The sequence below is a fragment of the Salvelinus namaycush genome, unplaced genomic scaffold, assembly GCF_016432855.1.
Source record: "Salvelinus namaycush isolate Seneca unplaced genomic scaffold, SaNama_1.0 Scaffold2888, whole genome shotgun sequence".
NCBI lineage: Eukaryota > Metazoa > Chordata > Actinopteri > Salmoniformes > Salmonidae > Salvelinus > Salvelinus namaycush.
The window spans coordinates 1-25,000 of NW_024059772.1; the positions used below are offsets into that span (position 1 = coordinate 1).

The window sequence follows — 25,000 nt, forward strand, 5'->3', positions numbered from 1 at the left end:
TGGCACCATGCTGTCTGCTGTCACTGGTCCAGCTAGCACCATACTGCTGCTCTGCCTTATTTACTGTTCAGCTGAGGTTGTGGGGCGAACCATACTGTCTTCTATCACCTGTTCCGAGCTGGCACCATAGGTCGTCTGGCTATCAACTGGTTCCAGGCTGGCCACCATACTGTCTGCTATCACTGGTCCAGCTGGCAACATACTGTCACTCGGTCCAGCTGGCCACCCTACTGTCACTGGTGTCCAGCTGGCCATTCTATACTGTCACCTGTTCCAGCTGGCATCCATACTGCTCACTGGTCCAGCTGCCACCATACTGTCTGCTATCACTGTTCCAGCTGGCATCATACTGTCACTGTTCCAGCTGGCATCATAACTGTTCACTGGTTCCAGCTGGCATCATACTGTCACTGTTCCCGCTGGCATCATTCCTGTCACTGTTCCAGCTGGCATCATACTGTCACTGTTCCAGCCTGGCAATCATACTGTCACTGTTCCAGCTGGCATCATACTGTCACTGGTCCAGCTGGCACCATACTGTCACTGGTCCAGCTGGCACCATACTGTCACTGGTCCAGCTGGCACCATACTGTCACTGGTCCAGCTGGCACCATAGTGTCTGCTATCACTGCTCCAGCTGGCACCAAACTGTCTGCTATCACTGGTCCAGCTGGCACCATACTGTCACTGGTCCAGCTGGCACCATACTGTCACTGGTCCAGCTGGCACCATACTGTCACTGGTCCAGCTGGCACCATACTGTCACTGTTCCAGCTGGCATCATACTGTCACTGGTCCAGCTGGCACCATACTGTCACTGTTCCAGCTGGCACCATACTGTCACTGTTCCAGCTGGCATCATACTGTCACTGGTCCAGCTGGCATCATACTGTCACTGGTCCAGCTGGCACCATACTGTCACTGTTCCAGCTGGCATCATACTGTCACTGTTCCAGCTGGCATCATACTGTCACTGTTCCAGCTGGCATCATACTGTCACTGCTCCAGCTGGCATCATACTGTCACTGCTCCAGCTGGCACCATAGTGTCTGCTATCACTGCTCCAGCTGGCACCATACTGTCTGCTATCACTGGTCCAGCTGGCATCATACTGTCACTGTTCCAGCTGGCATCATACTGTCACTGGTCCAGCTGGCACCATATTGTCTGCTATCACTGTTCCAGCTGGCATCATACTGTCACTGTTCCAGCTGGCATCATACTGTCACTGGTCCAGCTGGCACCATATTGTCTGCTATCACTGTTCCAGCTGGCATCATACTGTCACTGTTCCAGCTGGCATCATACTGTCACTGTTCCAGCTGGCATCATACTGTCACTGTTCCAGCTGGCATCATACTGTCACTGTTCCAGCTGGCATCATACTGTCACTGTTCCAGCTGGCATCATACTGTCACTGTTCCAGCTGGCATCATACTGTCACTGGTCCAGCTGGCATCATACTGTCACTGTTCCAGCTGGCATCATACTGTCACTGGTCCAGCTGGCATCATACTGTCACTGGTCCAGCTGGCATCATACTGTCACTGGTCCAGCTGGCACCATACTGTCATTGGTCCAGCTGGCACCATACTGTCACTGGTCCAGCTGGCACCATACTGTCACTGGTCCAGCTGGCACCATACTGTCACTGTTCCAGCTGGCACCATACTGTCACTGGTCCAGCTGGCATCATACTGTCACTGGTCCAGCTGGCATCATACTGTCACTGGTCCAGCTGGCACCATACTGTCACTGGTCCAGCTGGCACCATACTGTCACTGGTCCAGCTGGCACCATACTGTCACTGGTCCAGCTGGCACCATACTGTCACTGGTCCAGCTGGCACCATACTGTCACTGGTCCAGCTGGCACCATACTGTCACTGGTCCAGCTGGCACCATACTGTCACTGGTCCAGCTGGCACCATACTGTCACTGGTCCAGCTGGCACCATACTGTCACTGGTCCAGCTGGCACCATACTGTCACTGGTCCAGCTGGCACCATACTGTCACTGGTCCAGCTGGCACCATACTGTCACTGGTCCAGCTGGCACCATACTGTCACTGGTCCAGCTGGCATCATACTGTCACTGGTCCAGCTGGCATCATACTGTCACTGGTCCAGCTGGCACCATACTGTCACTGGTCCAGCTGGCATCATACTGTCACTGTTCCAGCTGGCATCATACTGTCACTGCTCCAGCTGGCATCATACTGTCACTGCTCCAGCTGGCACCATAGTGTCTGCTATCACTGCTCCAGCTGGCACCATACTGTCTGCTATCACTGGTCCAGCTGGCATCATACTGTCACTGTTCCAGCTGGCATCATATTGTCTGCTATCACTGTTCCAGCTGGCATCATACTGTCACTGTTCCAGCTGGCATCATACTGTCACTGGTCCAGCTGGCACCATATTGTCTGCTATCACTGTTCCAGCTGGCATCATACTGTCACTGTTCCAGCTGGCATCATACTGTCACTGTTCCAGCTGGCATCATACTGTCACTGTTCCAGCTGGCATCATACTGTCACTGTTCCAGCTGGCATCATACTGTCACTGTTCCAGCTGGAACCATACTGTCACTGTTCCAGCTGGCACCATACTGTCACTGTTCCAGCTGGCACCATACTGTCACTGGTCCAGCTGGCACCATACTGTCACTGGTCCAGCTGGCACCATACTGTCACTGGTCCAGCTGGCACCATACTGTCACTGGTCCAGCTGGCACCATACTGTCACTGGTCCAGCTGGCACCATACTGTCACTGGTCCAGCTGGCACCATACTGTCACTGGTCCAGCTGGCACCATACTGTCACTGGTCCAGCTGGCACCATACTGTCACTGGTCCAGCTGGCACCATACTGTCACTGTTCCAGCTGGCATCATACTGTCACTGGTCCAGCTGGCATCATACTGTCACTGGTCCAGCTGGCACCATACTGTCACTGGTCCAGCTGGCACCATACTGTCACTGGTCCAGCTGGCACCATACTGTCACTGGTCCAGCTGGCACCATACTGTCACTGGTCCAGCTGGCACCATACTGTCACTGCTCCAGATGGCACCATACTGTCACTGCTCCAGATGGCACCATACTGTCTGCTATCACTGGTCCAGCTGGCACCATACTGTCACTGTTCCAGCTGGCACCATACTGTCACTGTTCCAGCTGGCATCATACTGTCACTGTTCCAGTTGGCATCATACTGTCACTGGTCCAGCTGGCACCATACTGTCTGCTATCACTGGTCCAGCTGGCACCATACTGTCACTGTTCCAGCTGGCACCATACTGTCACTGTTCCAGCTGGCATCATACTGTCACTTTTCCAGTTGGCACCATACTGTCACTGGTCCAGCTGGCACCATACTGTCTGCTATCACTGGTCCAGCTGGCACCATACTGTCACTGTTCCAGCTGGCACCATACTGTCACTGTTCCATCTGGCATCATACTGTCACTGTTCCAGCTGGCATCATACTGTCACTGTTCCAGCTGGCATCATACTGTCACTGCTCCAGCTGGCACCATAGTGTCTGCTATCACTGCTCCAGCTGGCACCATACTGTCTGCTATCACTGGTCCAGCTGGCATCATACTGTCACTGTTCCAGCTGGCATCATACTGTCACTGGTCCAGCTGGCACCATACTGTCTGCTATCACTGTTCCAGCTGGCATCATACTGTCATTGTTCCAGCTGGCACCATACTGTCACTGTTCCAGCTGGCACCATACTGTCACTGGTCCAGCTGGCACCATACTGTCACTGGTCCAGCTGGCACCATACTGTCACTGTTCCAGCTGGCACCATACTGTCACTGGTCCAGCTGGCACCATACTGTCACTGGTCCAGCTGGCACCATACTGTCACTGGTCCAGCTGGCACCATACTGTCACTGGTCCAGCTGGCACCATACTGTCACTGGTCCAGCTGGCACCATACTGTCTGCTATCACTGGTCCAGCTGGCACCATACTTTCACTGGTCCAGCTGGCACCATACTGTCACTGGTCCAGCTGGCACCATACTGTCACTGGTCCAGCTGGCATCATACTGTCACTGGTCCAGCTGGCACCATACTGTCACTGGTCCAGCTGGCACCATACTGTCTGCTATCACTGTTCCAGCTGGCATCATACTGTCACTGGTCCAGCTGGCACCATACTGTCACTGGTCCAGCTGGCACCATACTGTCTGCTATCACTGGTCCAGCTGGCACCATACTGTCACTGTTCCAGCTGGCATCATACTGTCACTGTTCCAGCTGGCATCATACTGTCACTGTTCCAGCTGGCATCATACTGTCACTGTTCCAGCTGGCATCATACTGTCACTGTTCCAGCTGGCACCATACTGTCTGCTATCACTGGTCCAGCTGGCACCATACTGTCTGCTGTCACTGTTCCAGCTGGCACCATACTGTCTGCTGTCACTGTTCCAGCTGGCACCATACTGTCTGCTGTCACTGCTCCAGCTGGCACCATACTGTCTGTGTTTCTGTGGGTGTAATCTAACTGTCTGTTTTTGTCTGTTTTTGTGTTTTGCAGGATTGTTTTGAAGATGCCTACGACCGGATACCCGTGTAAGTATTTTAGAGGGTTTGAAGTTCCACACACACCACTGTTCATTTAGTCACCAACCTATTGTTCCTGACGAATACTGATGACGTTAAACGAGACGAGACGCCCTGAAAAACAGTAACGAGACGCCCTGATAAACACTTATGACGTTAACGAGACGAGACGCCCTGAAAAACGGTAACGAGAAGCCCTGAAACAACGAATGACGTTAACGAGACGCCCTGAAAAAAGTGAATGCAGTTTTATTTAAGTTGTGAGACTAATGGACATTTTAATTTGACATGAAAACTCCTTTTCATCTGTTTTGTCCAATCAGAAGCATGCATGGCTTAGCAGAGTATTTAACGCAATCCTCTCATTGGTCGATAACATCTTTCCCGGGCGCTCGCTTCAGTCACTCGTCTCTGTTTTGAACTGTCACTTCAGTTGTAACTCAATTAGAAACTATGTCTTTGATAATCTATGCTTTCATATCGACACGTTTTACTGTGATCACACCAGAAGCTCTATTTTAGTGTTCAGTGCTCTAAATTAACACTTTTCGTTGGCAGCGCTGGTGCTCTTAACTTCAAAAAGTAAAGAGCACCAGACAGAATTTAGGAGCACCAGACAGAATTTAGGAGCACCAGACAGAATTTAGGAGCACCAGACAGAATTTAGGAGCACCAGACAGAATTTAGGAGCACCAGACATAATAAAATGTATATGTTTGTGTTACTGCAAATGACTGTCCTATCGTTGTTAAATGTCATCCTTGATGATGTAGAACACATCACTAGAGAGTGGGCAAGACATTCAAAACAACCTTTTATAATTGTCTTCAAAAGTCCAACAGCAAACATATTTATAGAGGTGATTTAAAACACAACCTGTATTGTCTTCAAAAGTCTAACAGCAAACATATTTATAGATGCTAAACTAAAAGAGCAACATTTTCACAATTTCACAGAATTATTCCAACCTCATACTGTGGAAACATACACTGAGTGGACAAAACATTAAGAACACCTGCTCTTTCCATAACATACTGTAGACTGACCAGGTGAATCCAGGTGAAAGCTATGATCCCCTATTGAAGTCACCTGTTAAACCCACTGCAATCAGTGTAGATGAAGGTGGAGGAGACAGGTTAAAGAAGAATTGAGACATGGATTGTGTATGTGTGAGCCATTCAGAGGGTGAATGGGCAAGACACAATATTTAAATGCCTTTTTAAATGGGGTATGGTGTTAGGTGCCAGGAGCACCGGTTTGTGTCAAGAACTGCAACGCTGCTGGGTTTTTCACGCGTGCAACTCAATAGTAGGAAGGTGTTCTTAATGTTTTGTACACTCAGTGATGTTGGTGATTTTAAAACATCCTCTTTTAAATACAACACAAACACAATTCATTACTGCATTCAGCTAACAGATGATGATGATGATGATAATACCGTAGCAACCAGGCAAAATTCTGTTCAACTTCCAGTGCTCGTTTACTGTGAACACTGAGGCTGCACTTACTTTAAGTTACAGTTTCAGACAGTGGTCAAGTTGGCTATATGATCATAATGAAGGACTACGAGTGGCCTACCGTCAAAAACAATGGAGAAAATGCATCCCATAACATTATAACATGGAAATAGCTGTTCTATCATTCAGCCTACAGTAGCAGCTAATGTGTGGTGTTCAATGTAGGACTACATTCTATGAGACTTTTGAAAAAAAACATGCAGGGCTTGACATTAACCTGTTTATCCACCTGTCCTTCAGACAAGGAGGTGAATGAAATGTGTTTGATGCAAGAAACCACTTTACAAAATGAAATGCATTATTATTCCCATACCCTTATTACAGAGAATCAGACAAATTATGCTTCCCTCTGCCTATTTGCTACTTAGCTTATTCAAGCCTGTCTCAAAATACAACACTGCCCCTTTAAGACTGACTCGCTTTTCAAAGATGTCTAGAAATGTAGACGTTTTGTGCTCTTGTAGGAATCAATCACTCCCCTATTGCTGACTACAAATGATCTATAACTGGACTAATAACTCACTAACTAGCAAAGAATATGAACAAAATGTGCCCAGGTGGTTACATGCAACTCTCGCTTTGATCTCAAAACAAGCTCATCTACTCACGACCGCTCATGCTGTAAACACAGTCCAGTTCAAAGTAAATGGCACAGATCCAATAATGGCAATGCAGGTCTACTGCATCTCTGAACAGGGAAAACTCTAGAAAGTTGAGTGAAGTTCAATCTCGTGCTTCGCTCTGTGGGCTGATATTTCTTCCGTGGAGCTGCATGGCAGTCTTGGAGCTACTGCACAGTTTAGAGATAACATTGCACTTGATGTGCTTTTGCCTTAAGTAATGTTTTTTTAGTAATGACTCGTATACACTTTCAACAGCACTCGCAGAACATTGTGCTGCTACTTTTGTCCCTGGCCTCTGATTAGTTAAATTTAAAATGTGTAGCATTATAATTGGTTGTGATTTGTAAGCAATGTATCAGCCTGTCTTGTTTGAGCAGAGAAGAAGTCGCGGTGTTACGCGTTCCGTTCTTCTTCTTCTTTGTTTTGGTGCTTTTTTTGGGGGGGGGGGGGGGGGGGGTCACAAGGTACTGGTCGCACAAACATTTTTAGTCGCACTTTAGACCTGTTATTCATCTCATCTGTGTTGTCGCTCTCTAATGGGGAAAAACGAACTCATTCTGCCATTGTTGGACAGCTCAGATTTTTCCCTTTTCAATGAAATCGCTGTTATTTACCCCCTCACATTTCTGGTAAAATAAATACATTGCTGAGGTGTCGTCACACTAGATACACAAGCTCAAGTACACAGTAAAAATATGATTCAATTATAAAAATATGATTAAATTATGAAAATATGACCACAATATGAAAATATGATTAAATTATAAAAATATGATTAAAATATGAAAATATGATTAAAATATGAAAATATGATTAAAATATGAAAATATGATTAAATTCTGAATGTTTGATACATTTCCTATTAAACAAAACTGTGAATAAGGCTTGAAATGACATGTTTTCTAAATATAGTATAATCAAATGATAAAATGACTAAAGCTTTCACCTTCCTTTATAACTGTAAAATACATATTTGTATGTGCCTATATTCTAAAGGTCTCTCTTGATCAAAATGTCTTCCCCTGTCGCTGTGGACGTCACACAGAGCTCTAGCTCGGCTTCCTGGACTCATTAGGAACTCGCCTTTCATCTCATATTAATCTCGTCCATCTTTGACAAACGGAAAGTGTTTTTTGTTAAAAATCTATGAATTATTTTAGATTGATTTTGATAGTCGGCTTTAAATCAATCTCTGAATGTGCTATAGTGATGAAATCTCTCTCTTGCTGTGCTACGACGTAAGGATGACAGGCATGTGCTTTGTCAGTGGCTGTGTCGTAGGTGTCAACCAGGAGTTGATGGAAATTCAGGAGAGCGAATGAAATCGAAAGAGGGATATCCCAGCTTCACGTGGTGTCAGATTTCACACGAGGGATATCCCAGCTTCACGTGGTGTCAGATTTCACACGAGGGATATCCCAGCTTCACGTGGTGTCAGATTTCACACAAGTGGAAGAGATATACTACTGTGTACGTGACAATCAGGGCTTGTCGCTCAACGCAAGCCGTCATAAGCGAAGATGTTGGTTGCAACTACTACCAGAATCACGCAGGTCTCCTTGACAGGGGACTTTGCCTTCGGCTTGAGCAGTATACCGTATATATAACGTATACCGTGGTTAAGGTAAATATGAATTATTTAATGGAAAAATGCACTATTATGATGACTGACTAAAACTAGAAAAAAATCCAGAGTTTTAATCGACTAATACAACTATTAGAGACACACACTACCCCCTCTATACTAGTCACACTACCCCCACTATACTATATATACACACTACCCCCACTATACTATATATACACACTACCCCCACTATACTATATATACACACTAGTCACACTACCCCCACTATACTATATATACACACTACCCCCACTATACTATATATACACACTACCCCCACTATACTAGTCACACTACCCCCACTACTATATATACACACTACCCCCACTATACTAGTCACACTACCCCCACTATACTATATATACACATTACCCCCACTATACTAGTCACACTACCCCCACTATACTATATATACACACTACCCCCACTATACTAGTCACACTACCCCCACTACTATATATACACACTACCCCCACTATACTATATATACACACTACCCCCACTATACTAGTCACACTACCCCCACTACTATATATACACACTACCCCCACTATACTAGTCACACTACCCCCACTACTATATATACACACTACCCCCACTATACTAGTCACACTACCCCCACTACTATATATACAAAAGTATGTGGACAAACCTTCAAAATAGTGGATTCAGCTGTTTCAGCCACACCTGTTGCTGACAGGTGTATAAATTCGAGCACACAGCCATGTAATCTCCATAGACAAACATTGGCAGTAGAATGACCTGGATTAAGAGCTCAGTGACTTTCAACGTGGCACCGTCATAGGATGGCACCTTTCCAACAAGTCAGTTTGCCATGCTAGAGCTGCCCCGGTCAACTGTAAGTGCTGTTATTGTGAAGTGGAAACGTCTAGGAGAAACAACAGCTCTGGCACGAAGTGGTAGGCCACACAAGCTCACAGACCGGGACCGCCGAGTGCTGAATCGCGTAAAAACGTGTCTGTTCTCGGTTGCAACACTCACTACCGAGTTCCAAACTGCCTCTGGAAGCAACGTAAGCACAATAACTGTCCGTCGGGAGTTTCATTAAATGGGTTTCCATGGCCGAGCAGCCGTACACAAGATCCTAAGATCCTAAGCCTAAGATCACCATGTGCAATGCCAAGCGTCGGCTGGAGTGGTGTAAAGCTCACCGCTATTGGACTTTCCAGCAGTGTAAATGCGTTCTCTGTTGTGATGAATCACGCTTCAGCTTCTGGCAGTCTGACGGACGAATCTGGGTTTGGCGGATGCCAGGAGAATGCTACCTGCCCCAATGCATAGTGCCAACTGTAAAGTTTGGTGGAGAAGGAATAATGGTCTGGGGCTGGTTTTCATGGTTCGGGCCCCTTAGTTCCAGTGAAGGGAAATCTTAACGCTACAGCATACAATGACATTCTAGACGATTTTGTGCTTCCAGGTCTGTGGCAAAAGTTTGGGGAAGTTCCTTTCCTGTTTCAGCATGACAATGCCCCCTTTACACAAAGCGAGGTCCATACAGAAATGGTTTGTTGAGATCGGTGTGGAAGAACTTGACTGGCCTGCACAGAGCCCTGACCTCAACCCCATCGAACACCTTTGGGATGAATTGGAACGGCGACTGCGAGCCAGGCCTAATCGCCCAACCTCACTAATGCTCTTGTGGCTGAATGAAAGCAAGTCCCCTGTAGCAATGTTCCAGTATCTAGTGGAAAGCCTTCCCAGAAGAGTGGAGGCTGTTATAGCGGCAAGGGGGGGACCAACTCCATATTAATGCCATGATTTTGGAATGAGATGTTCGACGAGCAGGTGTCCACATACTTTTGATCATGTAGTGTATTTCCATTCACCTCCAGCTGTTTCACTCTCCTCTCCCTTTTCTATATGTTGTTCTGTTTCCTCCCTTCTCTTTCTTTGGATGCGTATTAGGCAGGAAGGCGTGTGCGCGTGTGTGTTTGTGATTAGCTGTGCTCTAGCTGTAGACGACAGTCATCATCCATCACAGATGCAGCAGTATACTCCCTCTCTCTTTTTCCATCCTCGCCCTTTCTAGTTTTTACTGCCCCCCCCCCCCCGTCTCTCCCTCTCTCTTTCTACTTGCTCTCTCTCTCTTCCCACCCCCATCTGTCTCATCTCACTCTTTTTTATCCCCTCTCTCCCCCGGTCTCTCTCTGTTATTTTTAACTATTTGTCCTCTGAGATGGGGGATCTGCTAAGCTAGGACTGCTTGAGAGAGGGAGGGAGGGAGGGAGAGAGGCCTATGTGTTTAGACTCCTTCTACGTTAAGTAGAATCTCTACAGTATGAATATAGTTTCTGCAGTTCATATACTATAGAATAGATAATCCTATCAATTTTGTGGGAATGTATCAAAAGTGGACTAATGGCATCGTGGGGGTGGGTGATGTTTTACGGGCTCCTAACCAACTGTGATATTTTGTTTTGTTTTTTCACGATGTTCACAACTTGTTTTGTCAATAATGTTGCCGCTACTTTCTTATGACCGAAAAGAGCTTCTGAATATCAGAATTCAGATCAGATTACTGCAACAAGATTATGTTCTTGAATGAGTCCGACGCAAAAACCAGGCCCAAATCCCCGTCATTTGCGTGAAGAAAATACGGAGAAAAGGGGGGGGAGGAGATCGGGGTGCCTTGTGAGAAATAGTTGGCGAGTGAGTAAACCTCCACTATCATCCGTATTATTAGCCACCGTGCAATCACTGGAAAACAAAATGGATGATCTACGATTTAAGACTATCCTACCAACGGGACATTAAAAACTGTAATATCTTATGTTTCACCGAGTCGTGGCTGAACGACGACATGGATAATATAGAGCTGGCTGGGTTTTCTGTGCATTGGCAGGACAGAGCAGCTACGTCTGGTAAGACGAGGGGCGGGGTCTCTTAACACCTGGTGCTCGATGTCTAATATTAAAGAAGTCTCGAGGTTTTGCTCGCCTGAGGTAGTGTGGTCTACAGCTTATCATAAGGTACTCTATCTACCAGGAGAGTTCTCAGCTATATTATTAGTAGCCGTCTATTTACCACCACAAACCGATGCTGGTACTAAGAACCAACCAACTATAAGGCCATAAACAAACAAGAAAATGCTCATCCTGAAGCAGCTTTCCTAGTGACCGGTGACGAATGCAGGAAAACTGAAATCCTTTTGATCTCTCAATAGCTGTCTTCATATCACCACAGACCGATGATGGCACTAAAACCACACTCGATGAGCTGTATTCAGCCATAAGCAAACAGGAAAACGCTCATCCAGAGGCGGCGCTCCTAGTGGCCGGGGACTTTAATGCAGGGAAACTTAAATCAGTTTTACCTCATTTCTATCAGCATGTTAAATGTGCAGCCAGAGGGGAAAACAACTCTAGACCAACTTTACTCCACACACAGAGAGACACGTACAAAGCTCTCCCTCGCCCTCCATTTGGCAAATCTGACCATAATTCTATCCACCTGATTCCTGCTTACAAGCAAAAAATGAAAGCTGGAAGTACCAGTGACTCGCTCAATACGGAAGTGGTCAGATGAAACAGATGCTAAGCTACAGGACTGTTTTACTAGCAAAGACTGGAATATGTTCCAGGATTTATTTGATTTATACATTAAAAAAAATAGATGTTTAACCTTTATTTAACTAGGCAAGTCAGTTAAGAATAAATTCTTATTTACAATGACAGCCTACCACGACACTGGGCCAATTGTGCGCCGCCCAATCACGGCCGGATGTGATGCAGCCTGGATTCGAAACCAGGTAATGCAGTAACGCCTCTTGCGCTGAGATGCAGTGTCTTAGACCACTGCGCCACTCGGGAGCCCAATGGCTTTGAGGACTATACCACCTCAGTCACCGGCTTCACCAATAAGTGCATCGACGACATCGTCCCCACAGTGACCATACATATCTCCACCAGAAGCCATGGATTACAGGCAACATCCACATCGAACTAAAGCCGCTTTCAAGGAGCGCGACATCCGGACGCTTATAAGAAATCCTGCTACAGACGAACCATAAAACAGGCAAAGCGTCAATGCAGGACTAAGATCGAATCCTACATCACCGGCTGTGACGCTCGTTGGATGTAGCAGGGCTTAAACTATTACAGACTACAAAGGGAAACCCAGCCGCGAGCTGCTCGGTGACGTGAGCCTACCAGACGAGCTAAATGCCTTTTTTATGCTTGCTTCGAGGCAAGCAACACTGAAGCATGCATGAGAGCACTAGCTGTTCCGGACAACTGTGTCTCCATAGCCAATGTGTGTAAGACCTTTAAACAGGTCAACAATTTACAAAGCTCGCGGGGCCAGACGGATTACCAGGACGTGTACTCAAAGCATGCGCGCACCAACTGGCAAGTGTCTTCACTGACATTTTTAACATCTCCCTGACCGAGTCTGTAATACCAACATGTTTCAAGCAGACCACCATAGTCCCTGTGGCAAAGAATGTGAAGGTAACCTGCCAAAATGACTACCGCCCCGTAGCACTCACGCCGGTAGCCATGAAGTGCTTTGAAAGGCTGGTCATGGCTCACATCTACACCATCACCCCGGGAAACCCTAGACCCACTCCGATTTGCACACCGCCCTAACGGATCCACAGATGACGCAATCTCAATCACACTCCACACTGCTCTTTCCCACCTGGACAAAAGGAACACCTATGTGAGAATTCTGTTCATTGACTACAGCTCATCACTAAGCTAAGGACCCTGGGACTAAACACCTCCCTCTGAAACTGGATCCTGGACTTCCTGATGGGCCGCCCCCATGTGGTAAGGGTAGGCAATACCACATCTGCCATGCTGATCCTCAACACTGGAGCCCCTCAGGGGTGCGTGCTTAGTCCCCTCCTGTACTCCCTGTCCACCCACGACTGCGCACTACTCCAACACCGTCCTTTAAGTTTGCGGACGACACAACAGTGGTAGGCCTGATCACCGACAACGATGAGACAGCCTATAGGGAGGAGGTTGGAGACCTTGCAGTGCTCCATCCTCTAACGTGGCTGGCTACTGCTCTATCCTGTGACTGTGTGTATTGGGTTAATATTTTCTTCTTCTTCCTCCTCTCTCGCTCTGTGTCTTGTATCTGTCTCTCCCTCTCTCTCTCTTTCTTTCCCTCTCTCTCTCTCTCTCTCTCTCTCTCTCTCTATTTTTCTCTCTCTCTCTCTATTTTTCTCTCTCTCTCTCTCTCTCTATTTTCTCTCTCTCTCTCTCTCTCTCTCTATTTTTCTCTCTCTCTCTCTCTCTCTATTTCTCTCTCTCTCTCTCTCTCTCTCTCTCTCTCTCTCTCTCTATTTTTCTCTCTATTTCTCTCTCTCTATTTCTCTCTCTCTATTTCTCTCTCTATTTCTCTCTCTCTATTTCTCTCTCTCTCTCTATTTCTCTCTCTCTATTTCCTCTCTCTCTATTTCTCTCTCTCTCTATTTCTCTCCCTTTCTCTATTTCTCTCTCTCTATCTATTTCTCTCTCTCTCTCTATTTCTCTCTCTCTCTCTATTTCTCTCTCTCTCTCTATTTCTCTCTCTCTCTCTCTATTTCTCTCTCTGTCTCTGTCTCTCTGTCTCTCTCTATTTCTCTCTCTCTCTCTCTCTCTCTCTCTCTCTCTCTCTCTCTCTCTCTCTCTCTCTCTCTCTATTCCTCTCTCTCTCGCTCTCTCTCCCCCCAGGGCTGGTAAGATGGACTTGAAGACGTCCATAGAAGAGTGTTCTATGGCTCTGAACCTGGTCCTGAACAACAAATTCTCAGAGGCCCTGGACCTCCTCAAACCATGGTACTAACACGTGTCTGTTTGTTGCCATGACCTCATGCTTGTCCCTTTGGAGACTAAGTTTGATTGTATTCCAGGTGGAAGGACAGTATGTATCAAGCTCTGGACTACAGTTCTATCCTGGTGATGCAGGCTGTGTTTATTCCAGGTGGAAGGACAGTATGTATCATGCTCTGGGCTACAGTTCTATCCTGGTAATGCATGCTGTGTTTATTCCAGGTGGAAGGACAGTATGTATCATGCTCTGGGCTACAGTTCTATCCTGGTAATGCATGCTGTGTTTATTCCAGGTGGAAGGACAGTATGTATCATGCTCTGGGCTACAGTTCTATCCTGGTAATGCAGGCTGTGTTTATTCCAGGTGGAAGGACAGTATGTATCATGCTCTGGGCTACAGTTCTATCCTGGTAATGCATGCTGTGTTTATTCCAGGTGGAAGGACAGTATGTATCATGCTCTGGGCTACAGTTCTATCCTGGTAATGCAGGCTGTGTTTATTCCAGGTGGAAGGACAGTATGTATCATGCTCTGGGCTACAGTTCTATCCTGGTAATGCAGGCTGTGTTTATTCCAGGTGGAAGGACAGTATGTATCATGCTCTGGGCTACAGTTCTATCCTGGTAATGCAGGCTGTGTTTATTCCAGGTGGAAGGACAGTATGTATCATGCTCTGGGCTACAGTTCTATCCTGGTGATGCAGGCTGTGTTTATTCCAGGTGGAAGGACAGTATGTATCATGCTCTGGGCTACAGTTCTATCCTGGTGATGCAGGCTGTGTTTATTCCAGGTGGAAGGACAGTATGTATCATGCTCTGGGCTACAGTTCTATCCTGGTGATGCATGCTGTGTTTATTCCAGGTGGAAGGACAGTATGTATCATGCTCTGGGCTACAGTTCTATCCTGGTGATGCAGGCTGTGTTTATTCCAGGTGGAAGGACAGTATGTATCATGCTCTGGGCTACAGTTCTATCCTGGTGATGCAGGCTGTGTTTATTCCAGGTGGAAGGAGAGTATGTATCATGCTCTGGGCTACAGTTCTATCCTGGTGATGCATGCTGTGTTTATTCCAGGTGGAAGGACAGTATGTATCATGCTCTGGGCTACAGTTCTATCCTGGTGATGCAGGCTGTGTTTATTCCAGGTGGAAGGACAGTATGTATCATGCTCTGGGCTACAGTTCTATCCTGGTGATGCATGCTGTGTTTATTCCAGGTGGAAGGACAGTATGTATCATGCTCTGGACTACAGTTCTATCCTGGTGATGCATGCTGTGTTTATTCCAGGTGGAAGGACAGTATGTATCATGCTCTGGGCTACAGTTCTATCCTGGTGATGCAGGCTGCCATGACGTTTGAACACAGAGACATACAGACAGCCATGGCTGTCATCAAAGAGGCCTTAACAACCTGCCAGAGGTACACACACACACACACACACACACACACACACACACACACACACACACACACACACACACACACACACACACACACACACGCATGAAAATCTTTTTACTGTTTGTAGGTTCAGGAAGAGAAACTCTGTGGTGGAGTCTATCTCCAGTCTGGTGACCAAACAATCTAATGACCACCTCAGAGAAGGTGAGTGTTGTCTCTGTTGAACTGACTACCTCAGACTAGTGTTGAACTGACTAGTGTTGAACTGACTACCCCAGACTAGTGTTGAACTGACTACCCCAGACTAGTGTTGAACTGACTACCTCAGACTAGTGTTGAACTGACTACCTCAGACTAGTGTTGAACTGACTACCTCAGACTAGTGTTGAACTGACTACCTCAGACTAGTGTTGAACTGACTACCTCAGACTAGTGTTGAACTGACTACCTCAGACTAGTGTTGAACTGACTACCTCAGACTAGTGTTGAACTGACTACCTCAGACTAGTGTTGAACTGACTACCTCAGACTAGTGTTGAACTGACTAGCGTTGAACTGACTACCTCAGACTAGTGTTGAACTGACTAGTCTTGAACTGACTACCCCAGACTAGTGTTGAACTGACTACCCCAGACTAGTGTTGAACTGACTAGTGTTGAACTGACTACCTCAGACTAGTGTTGAACTGACTACCCCAGACTAGTGTTGAACTGACTAGTGTTGAACTGACTACCTCAGACTAGTGTTGAACTGACTAGTGTTGAACTGACTACCTCAGACTAGTGTTGAACTGACTAGTGTTGAACTGACTACCCCAGACTAGTGTTGAACTGACTAGCGTTGAACTGACTAGCGTTGAACTGACTACCTCAGACTAGTGTTGAACTGACTACCTCAGACTAGTGTTGAACTGACTACCTCAGACTAGTGTTGAACTGACTACCTCAGACTAGTGTTGAACTGACTATCTCAGACTAGTGTTGAACTGACTACCTCAGACTAGTATTGTCTCTGTTGAACTGTCCTCACTACCATTGATGTGGCTGATAGCTGTTGTTTTGAGGAAGGCTTTCTATGTGTTTGTCTCACCTACCTTTATTTAGATCAGCCTCTAACTGTAAGTCTCTCTGGATAGGAGCGTCTGCTAAATGACCAACATGGAATGCGTGTGGTCGTGTGGTTGTGTGTTTTCGTATCACTATATAACGTATAACGTATCTGTGTATGTGTTCCAGAGGAGATGCATGCAGAGATCTGCTATGCTGAGTGCCTACTGCAGAAAGCCACGCTCACCTTCGTACAGGTAGAATATCCTAACCCTAATATACCAGAGGTAGAATATCCTAACCCTAATATACCAGAGGTAGAATATCCTAACCCTAATATACCAGAGGTAGAATATCCTAACCCTAATATACCAGAGGTAGAATATCCTAACCCTAATATACCAGAGGTAGAATATCCTAACCCTAATATACCAGAGGTAGAATATCCTAACCCTAATATACCACAGGTAGAATATCCTAACCCTAATATACCAGAGGTAGAATATCCTAACCCTAATATACCAGAGGTAGAATATCCTAACCCTAATATACCAGAGGTAGAATATCCTAACCCTGATATACCACAGGTAGAATATCCTAACCCTAATATACCAGAGGTAGAATATCCTAACCCTAATATACCAGAGGTAGAATATCCTAACCCTAATATACCAGAGGTAGAATATCCTAACCCTAATATACCAGAGGTAGAATATCCTAACCCTAATATACCAGAGGTAGAATATCCTAACCCTAATATACCAGAGGTAGAATATCCTAACCCTAATATACCAGAGGTAGAATATCCTAACCCTAATATACCAGAGGTAGAATATCCTAACCCTAATATACCAGAGGTAGAATATCCTAACCCTAATATACCAGAGGTAGAATATCCTAACCCTAATATACCACAGGTAGAATATCCTAACCCTAATATACCACAGGTAGAATATCCTAACCCTAATATACCAGAGGTAGAATATCCTAACCCTAATATACCAGAGGTAGAATATCCTAACCCTAATATACCACAGGTAGAATATCCTAACCCTAATATACCAGAGGTAGAATATCCTAACCCTGATATACCAGAGGTAGAATATCCTAACCCTAATATACCAGAGGTAGAATATCCTAACCCTAATATACCAGAGGTAGAATATCCTAACCCTAATATACCACAGGTAGAATATCCTAACCCTAATATACCACAGGTAGAATATCCTAACCCTAATATACCACAGGTAGAATATCCTAACCCTAATATACCACAGGTAGAATATCCTAACCCTAATATACCAGAGGTAGAATATCCTAACCCTAATATACCAGAGGTAGAATATCCTAACCCTAATATACCAGAGGTAGAATATCCTAACCCTAATATACCAGAGGTAGAATATCCTAACCCTAATATACCAGAGGTAGAATATCCTAACCCTAATATACCAGAGGTAGAATATCCTAACCCTAATATACCAGAGGTAGAATATCCTAACCCTAATATACCAGAGGTAGAATATCCTAACCCTAATATACCAGAGGTAGAATATCCTAACCCTAATATACCAGAGGTAGAATATCCTAACCCTAATATACCAGAGGTAGAATATCCTAACCCTAATATACCAGAGGTAGAATATCCTAACCCTAATATACCAGAGGTAGAATATCCTAACCCTAATATACCAGAGGTAGAATATCCTAACCCTAATATACCAGAGGTAGAATATCCTAACCCTAATATACCAGAGGTAGAATATCCTAACCCTAATATACCAGAGGTAGAATATCCTAACCCTAATATACCAGAGGTAGAATATCCTAACCCTAATATACCAGAGGTAGAATATCCTAACCCTAATATACCAGAGGTAGAATATCCTAACCCTAATATACCAGAGGTAGAATATCCTAACCCTAATATACCAGAGGTAGAATATCCTAACCCTAATATACCAGAGGTAGAATATCCTAACCCTAATATACCAGAGGTAGAATATCCTAACCCTAATATACCAGAGGTAGAATATCCTAACCCTAATATACCAGAGGTAGAATATCCTAACCCTAATATACCAGAGGTAGAATATCCCTAATATACCAGAGGTAGAATATAACCCTAAGAGGTAGAATATCCTAACCCTAATATACCAGAGGTAGAATATCCTAACCCTAATATACCAGAGGTAGAATATCCTAACCCTAATATACCAGAGGTAGAATATCCTAACCCTAATATACCAGAGGTAGAATATCCTAACCCTAATATACCAGAGGTAGAATATCCTAACCCTAATATACCACAGGTAGAATATCCTAACCCTAATATACCACAGGTAGAATATCCTAACCCTAATATACCACAGGTAGAATATCCTAACCCTAATATACCACAGGTAGAATATCCTAACCCTAATATACCACAGGTAGAATATCCTAACCCTAATATACCACAGGTAGAATATCCTAACCCTAATATACCACAGGTAGAATATCCTAACCCTAATATACCACAGGTAGAATATCCTAACCCTAATATACCACAGGTAGAATATCCTAACCCTAATATACCACAGGTAGAATATCCTAACCCTAATATACCACAGGTAGAATATCCTAACCCTAATATACCACAGGTAGAATATCCTAACCCTAATATACCACAGGTAGAATATCCTAACCCTAATATACCACAGGTAGAATATCCTAACCCTAATATACCACAGGTAGAATATCCTAACCCTAATATACCACAGGTAGAATATCCTAACCCTAATATACCACAGGTAGAATATCCTAACCCTAATATACCACAGGTAGAATATCCTAACCCTAATATACCACAGGTAGAATATCCTAACCCTAATATACCACAGGTAGAATATCCTAACCCTAATATACCACAGGTAGAATATCCTAACCCTAATATACCACAGGTAGAATATCCTAACCCTAATATACCACAGGTAGAATATCCTAACCCTAATCCTAATATACCACAGGTAGAATATCCTAACCCTAATATACCAGAGGTAGAATATCCTAACCCTAATATACCACAGGTAGAATATCCTAACCCTAATACTGTTTTCTTGTCCTAATTCATTCTGACTCTCTCTCTCTTTCTTTCAACAGGATGAAAACATGATCAGCTTTATCAAAGGAGGGATCAAAATACGCACAAGTTACCAGATTTACAAGTCAGTGTTCCCCAAACCTGTCATAGTTACCAGATTTACAAGTCAGTGTTCCCCAAACCAGTCATAGTTACCAGTTTTACAAGTCAGTGTTCCCCAAACCAGTCATAGTTACCAGATTTACAAGTCAGTGTTCCCCAAACCAGTCATAGTTACCAGATTTACAAGTCAGTGTTCCCCAAACCAGTCATAGTTACCAGATTTACAAGTCAGTGTTCCCCAAACCAGTCATAGTTACCAGATTTACAAGTCAGTGTTCCCCAAACCAGTCATAGTTACCAGATTTACAAGTCAGTGTTCCCCAAACCTGTCATAGTTACCAGATTTACAAGTCAGTGTTCCCCAAACCTGTCATAGTTGGGGGACTAGTAGATGGGTCTAATATGGGTATAACTAGCTGGGGGACTAGTAGATGGGTATAACTAACTGGGGGACTAGTAGATGGGTCTAATATGGGTATAACTAGCTGGGGGACTAGTAGATGGGTCTAATATGGGTATAACTAGCTGGGGGACTAGTAGATGGGTCTAATATGGGTATAACTAGCTGGGGGACTAGTAGATGGGTCTAATATGGGTATAACTAGCTGGGGGACTAGTAGATGGGTCTAATATGGGTATAACTAGCTGGGGGACTAGGAGAGGGGTCTAATATGGGTATAACTAGCTGGGGGACTAGGAGAGGGGTCTAAAATGGGTATAATAAGATATATGGTATAACTGACTGGAGGACAGTAGATAGATGGTATAACTGACTGGAGGACAGTAGATAGATGGTATAACTGACTGGGAGACAGTAGATAGATGGTATAACTGACTGGAGGACAGTAGATAGATGGGTATAACTGACTGGGAGACAGTAGATAGATGGTATAACTGACTGGGGGACAGTAGATAGATGGTATAACTGACTGGGAGACAGTAGATAGATGGGTATAACTGACTGGAGGACAGTAGATAGATGGTATAACTGACTGGAGGACAGTAGATAGATGGGTATAACTGACTGGAGGACAGTAGATAGATGGGTATAACTGACTGGGAGACAGTAGATAGATGGTATAACTGACTGGAGGACAGTAGATAGATGGGTATAACTGACTGGGGGACAGTAGATAGATGGTATAACTGACTGGGGGACAGTAGATAGATGGTATAACTGACTGGGGGACAGTAGATAGATGGTATAACTGACTGGGGGACAGTAGATAGATGGTATAACTGACTGGGGGACAGTAGATAGATGGTATAACTGACTGGAGGACAGTAGATAGATGGTATAACTGACTGGGAGACAGTAGATAGATGGGTATAACTGACTGGGAGACAGTAGATAGATGGTATAACTGACTGGGAGACAGTAGATAGATGGGTATAACTGACTGGAGGACAGTAGATAGATGGGTATAACTGACTGGGGGACAGTAGATAGATGGGTATAACTGACTGGGAGACAGTAGATAGATGGTATAACTGACTGGGGGACAGTAGATAGATGGTATAACTGACTGGGGGACAGTAGATAGATGGTATAACTGACTGGAGGATAGTAGATAGATGGTATAACTGACTGGGAGACAGTAGATAGATGGGTATAACTGACTGGGGGACAGTAGATAGATGGTATAACTGACTGGGGGACAGTAGATAGATGGGTATAACTGACTGGAGGACAGTAGATAGATGGGTATAACTGACTGGGGGACAGTAGATAGATGGGTATAACTGACTGGGGGACAGTAGATAGATGGGTATAACTGACTGGGGGACAGTAGATAGATGGTATAACTGACTGGGAGACAGTAGATAGATGGGTATAACTGACTGGGAGACAGTAGATAGATGGGTATAACTGACTGGGAGACAGTAGATAGATGGTATAACTGACTGGGGGACAGTAGATAGATGGTATAACTGACTGGGGGACAGTAGATAGATGGGTATAACTGACTGGAGGACAGTAGATAGATGGGTATAACTGACTGGGGGACAGTAGATAGATGGTATAACTGACTGGGGGACAGTAGATAGATGGGTATAACTGACTGGGGGACAGTAGATAGATGGGTATAACTGACTGGGAGACAGTAGATAGATGGGTATAACTGACTGGTGAACAGTAGATAGATGGGTATAACTGACTGGGAGACAGTAGATAGATGGGTATAACTGACTGGGGGACAGTAGATAGATGGTATAACTGACTGGGAGACAGTAGATAGATGGTATAACTGACTGGAGGACAGTACTTATGACATAATATCCTGTGCTATCTTCCTGTAGGGAATGTCAGAATATTCTGAATGTGACTCAGGACCAAAGCAGTGAATCATTCAGGCAGTTCGAAGGAGGAGTGAGACTCGGTATCGGATCCTTCAACCTGGTAAGAAAGATGTGTGTGTGTGTGTGTGTGTGTGTGTGTGTGTGTGTGTGTGTGTGTGTGTGTGTGTGTGTGTGTGTGTGTGTGTGTGTGTGTGTGTGTGTGTGTAAATAAAGCTTGGTTTTAACATGTTTTCTCTCTCTCAGATGCTGTCCCTCCTTCCTCAGAGAATCCTCAGGTTGCTGGAAGTCATTGGTTTTTCTGGCAACAGAGTGAGTTCAACGGCTCAGCAATGAGCTGCTATGAATGCTTATAACGAATGCTTGTGGGCGTTAAGTAGCCTAGTGGTTAGAGCGTTGGACTAGTAACCGAAAGGTTGCAAGATCGAATCCCCGAGCTGACAAGGTAAAAATCTGTCGTTCTGCCCCTGAACAAGGCAGTTAACCCCACTGTTCCTAGGCCGCCATTGAAAATAGTAATTTGTTCTTAACTGACTTGCCTAGTTAAATAAATGTAAAATTTAAAAAATGGTTAAAATGAAATAACAGGTAATAGCTGTTATAAGGAGGTATGAACTGTTATGAATGCTTATAAAGAGGTGTTATTGTGTCTTGTAGGACTTTGGTCTGTCTCAGCTGAGAGAAGGAGCAGCTAGCCACGGTCTCAGAGCTGTCCTCAGTGTGTTAACGTTGCTGCTATACCATACCTACGTTACACTCATACTGGGTAGGGATACACACACACACACACACACACACACACACTGGTTAATAGTTGTGTAAAGGTTGTGTGATGGTTGAATGACGATTGTTGTGTGTTCCAGGTTTCGGAGAAGGTTAGTAATTTTGTGATATTTGTTTGGTGGTTGTGGTTATTTGTGATGGTTGTATCATGGTTGTATGGTGGTTCTATGGGGGTTCTATCATGGTTGTATTCTGGTTCTATCATGGTTGTATTCTGGTTCTATCATGGTTCTATTGTGGTTCTATGGTGGTTCTATGTTGGTTCTATGTTGGTTCTATGGGGGTTCTACCATGGTTCTATGGTGGTTCTATCATGGTTCTATGGTGGTTCTATCATGGTTCTATGGGGGTTCTATCATGGTTCTATCATGGTTCTATCATGGTTCTATGGTGGTTCTATGGTGGTTCTATGGTGGTTCTATGGTGGTTCTATCATGGTTCTATGGGGGTTCTATCATGGTTCTATGGGGGCCTATCATGGTTCTATCATGGTTCTATCGTGGTTCTATCGTGGTTCTATCGTGGTTGTATCGTGGTTGTATCGTGGTTGTATCGTGGTTGTATCGTGGTTCTATGGGGGTTGTATCATGGTTGTATCATGGTTCTATGGGGGTTCTATCATGGTTCTATGGGGGCCTATCATGGTTCTATCATGGTTCTATCGTGGTTCTATCGTGGTTCTATCGTGGTTCTATCGTGGTTCTATCATGGTTCTATGGTGGTTCTATCGTGGTTCTATCGTGGTTCTATGCTGGTTGTAACATGCTTGTTTGGTGGTTGTAACATGGTTGTATGGGGGTTGCTTTCTGGTTGTATGGGGGTTGCTTTCTGGTTGTATGGGGGTTGCATGGGGGTTGTAACATGGTTGTATGGTGGTTGTAACATGGTTGAATGGTGGTTGTAACATGGTTGTGTTATGGTAACCTTGTCACAGCATTGTTTGATGATGGTTAGTTGGTGGTTGTGTTTTGGTGTTGTGGTTGTTGTATGGTGGTTGTGTTTTGGTTGTTGTGTGTTTCAGGTACCGAACAAGGGTTACCTTGTCACAGCATCGGTTGTGTGATGGTTGTCTGATGGTCACCTTGTCACAGCATCGGTTGTGTGATGGTTGTGTTATGGTTGTTCCAGGTACTGGAGAAGGAAACCTTGTAGAGGCAGAAGCCTTACTGGGACCTTACCTCGAGAAGTTCCCTAACGTAAGTATCACTCACACACACACACACACACACACACACACCCTGTATGGTAGAGTACTGATGTGAGTGTTTCTCTCCTAGGGTTCTATCATTCTGTTCTATTCTGCTCGGATTGCTGTGCTCAGAGGAAACTTCGAGAAGGTGTGTGAAACATCAAATAAAACTTTAACAAATATTTTTTAATATGCATTTCATACAAACGTTATGTACATAGAAGTTACTATCATCACATTCCATACAAACGCTATGTACAGTACCAGTCAAAAGTTTGGACACACCTACTCATTCAAGGTTTTTCTTTATTTTTACTATTTTCTACATTGTAGAATAATAGTGAAGACATCAAAACTATGAAATAACACGTATGGAATCATGTAGTAACCAAAGAAGTGTTAAACAGATTAAAATATATTTGAGATTCTTTTTTCTATTCTACTTTTTTCTATTTTTCTATTCTTCAAAGTAGCCACACTTTGCCTTGATGACAGCTTTGCAGCATTCCATCACTCTCCTTCTTGGTCACATAACCTTACACAGCCTGGAGGTGTGTTGGGTCATTGTCCTGTTGAAAAACAAATGATAGTCCCACTAAGAGCAGATCAGATGGGATGGCGAATCGCTGCAGAATGCTGTGGTAGCCATCCTGGTTAAGTGTGCCTTGAATTCTAAATAAATCACAGACAGCGTCACCAGCAAAGCATCCCCACACCATCACACCTCCTCCTCCATGCTTCACGGTGGAAACCACACATGCAGAGATCATCCGTTCACCTACTCTGCATCTCACAAAGACACGGCGGTTGGAACCAAAAATCTCATCAGACCAAAGGACAGCTTTCCACCAGTCTAATGTCCATTGCTCTTGTTTCTTGGCCCGAGCAAGTCTCCTCTTCTTATTGGTGTCCTTTAGTAATGGTTTCTTTGCAGCAATTCGACCATGAAGGCCTGATTCACACAGTC

General features: G+C 44.7%; 1 protein-coding gene across 1 annotated transcript in view; it reads left to right on the forward strand.

Annotated features, from left to right (window-relative positions):
* Positions 1–4,502: 4,502 nt before the first annotated feature.
* The window catches only part of LOC120039651 (tetratricopeptide repeat protein 39B-like), a 27,016-nt gene continuing 6,518 nt past the window's right edge, over positions 4,503–25,000 (forward strand). The window contains exons 1-11 of the mRNA XM_038985060.1: positions 4,503–4,591; positions 14,034–14,138; positions 15,420–15,551; positions 15,661–15,737; positions 16,769–16,836; positions 19,721–19,785; positions 22,065–22,164; positions 22,308–22,373; positions 22,719–22,827; positions 23,973–24,040; positions 24,122–24,181. Of these exons, the coding sequence (XP_038840988.1) occupies positions 14,044–14,138; positions 15,420–15,551; positions 15,661–15,737; positions 16,769–16,836; positions 19,721–19,785; positions 22,065–22,164; positions 22,308–22,373; positions 22,719–22,827; positions 23,973–24,040; positions 24,122–24,181 (840 nt within the window). The 5' untranslated portion in view covers positions 4,503–4,591; positions 14,034–14,043. The remainder of the gene's footprint in view (positions 4,592–14,033; positions 14,139–15,419; positions 15,552–15,660; positions 15,738–16,768; positions 16,837–19,720; positions 19,786–22,064; positions 22,165–22,307; positions 22,374–22,718; positions 22,828–23,972; positions 24,041–24,121; positions 24,182–25,000) is intronic.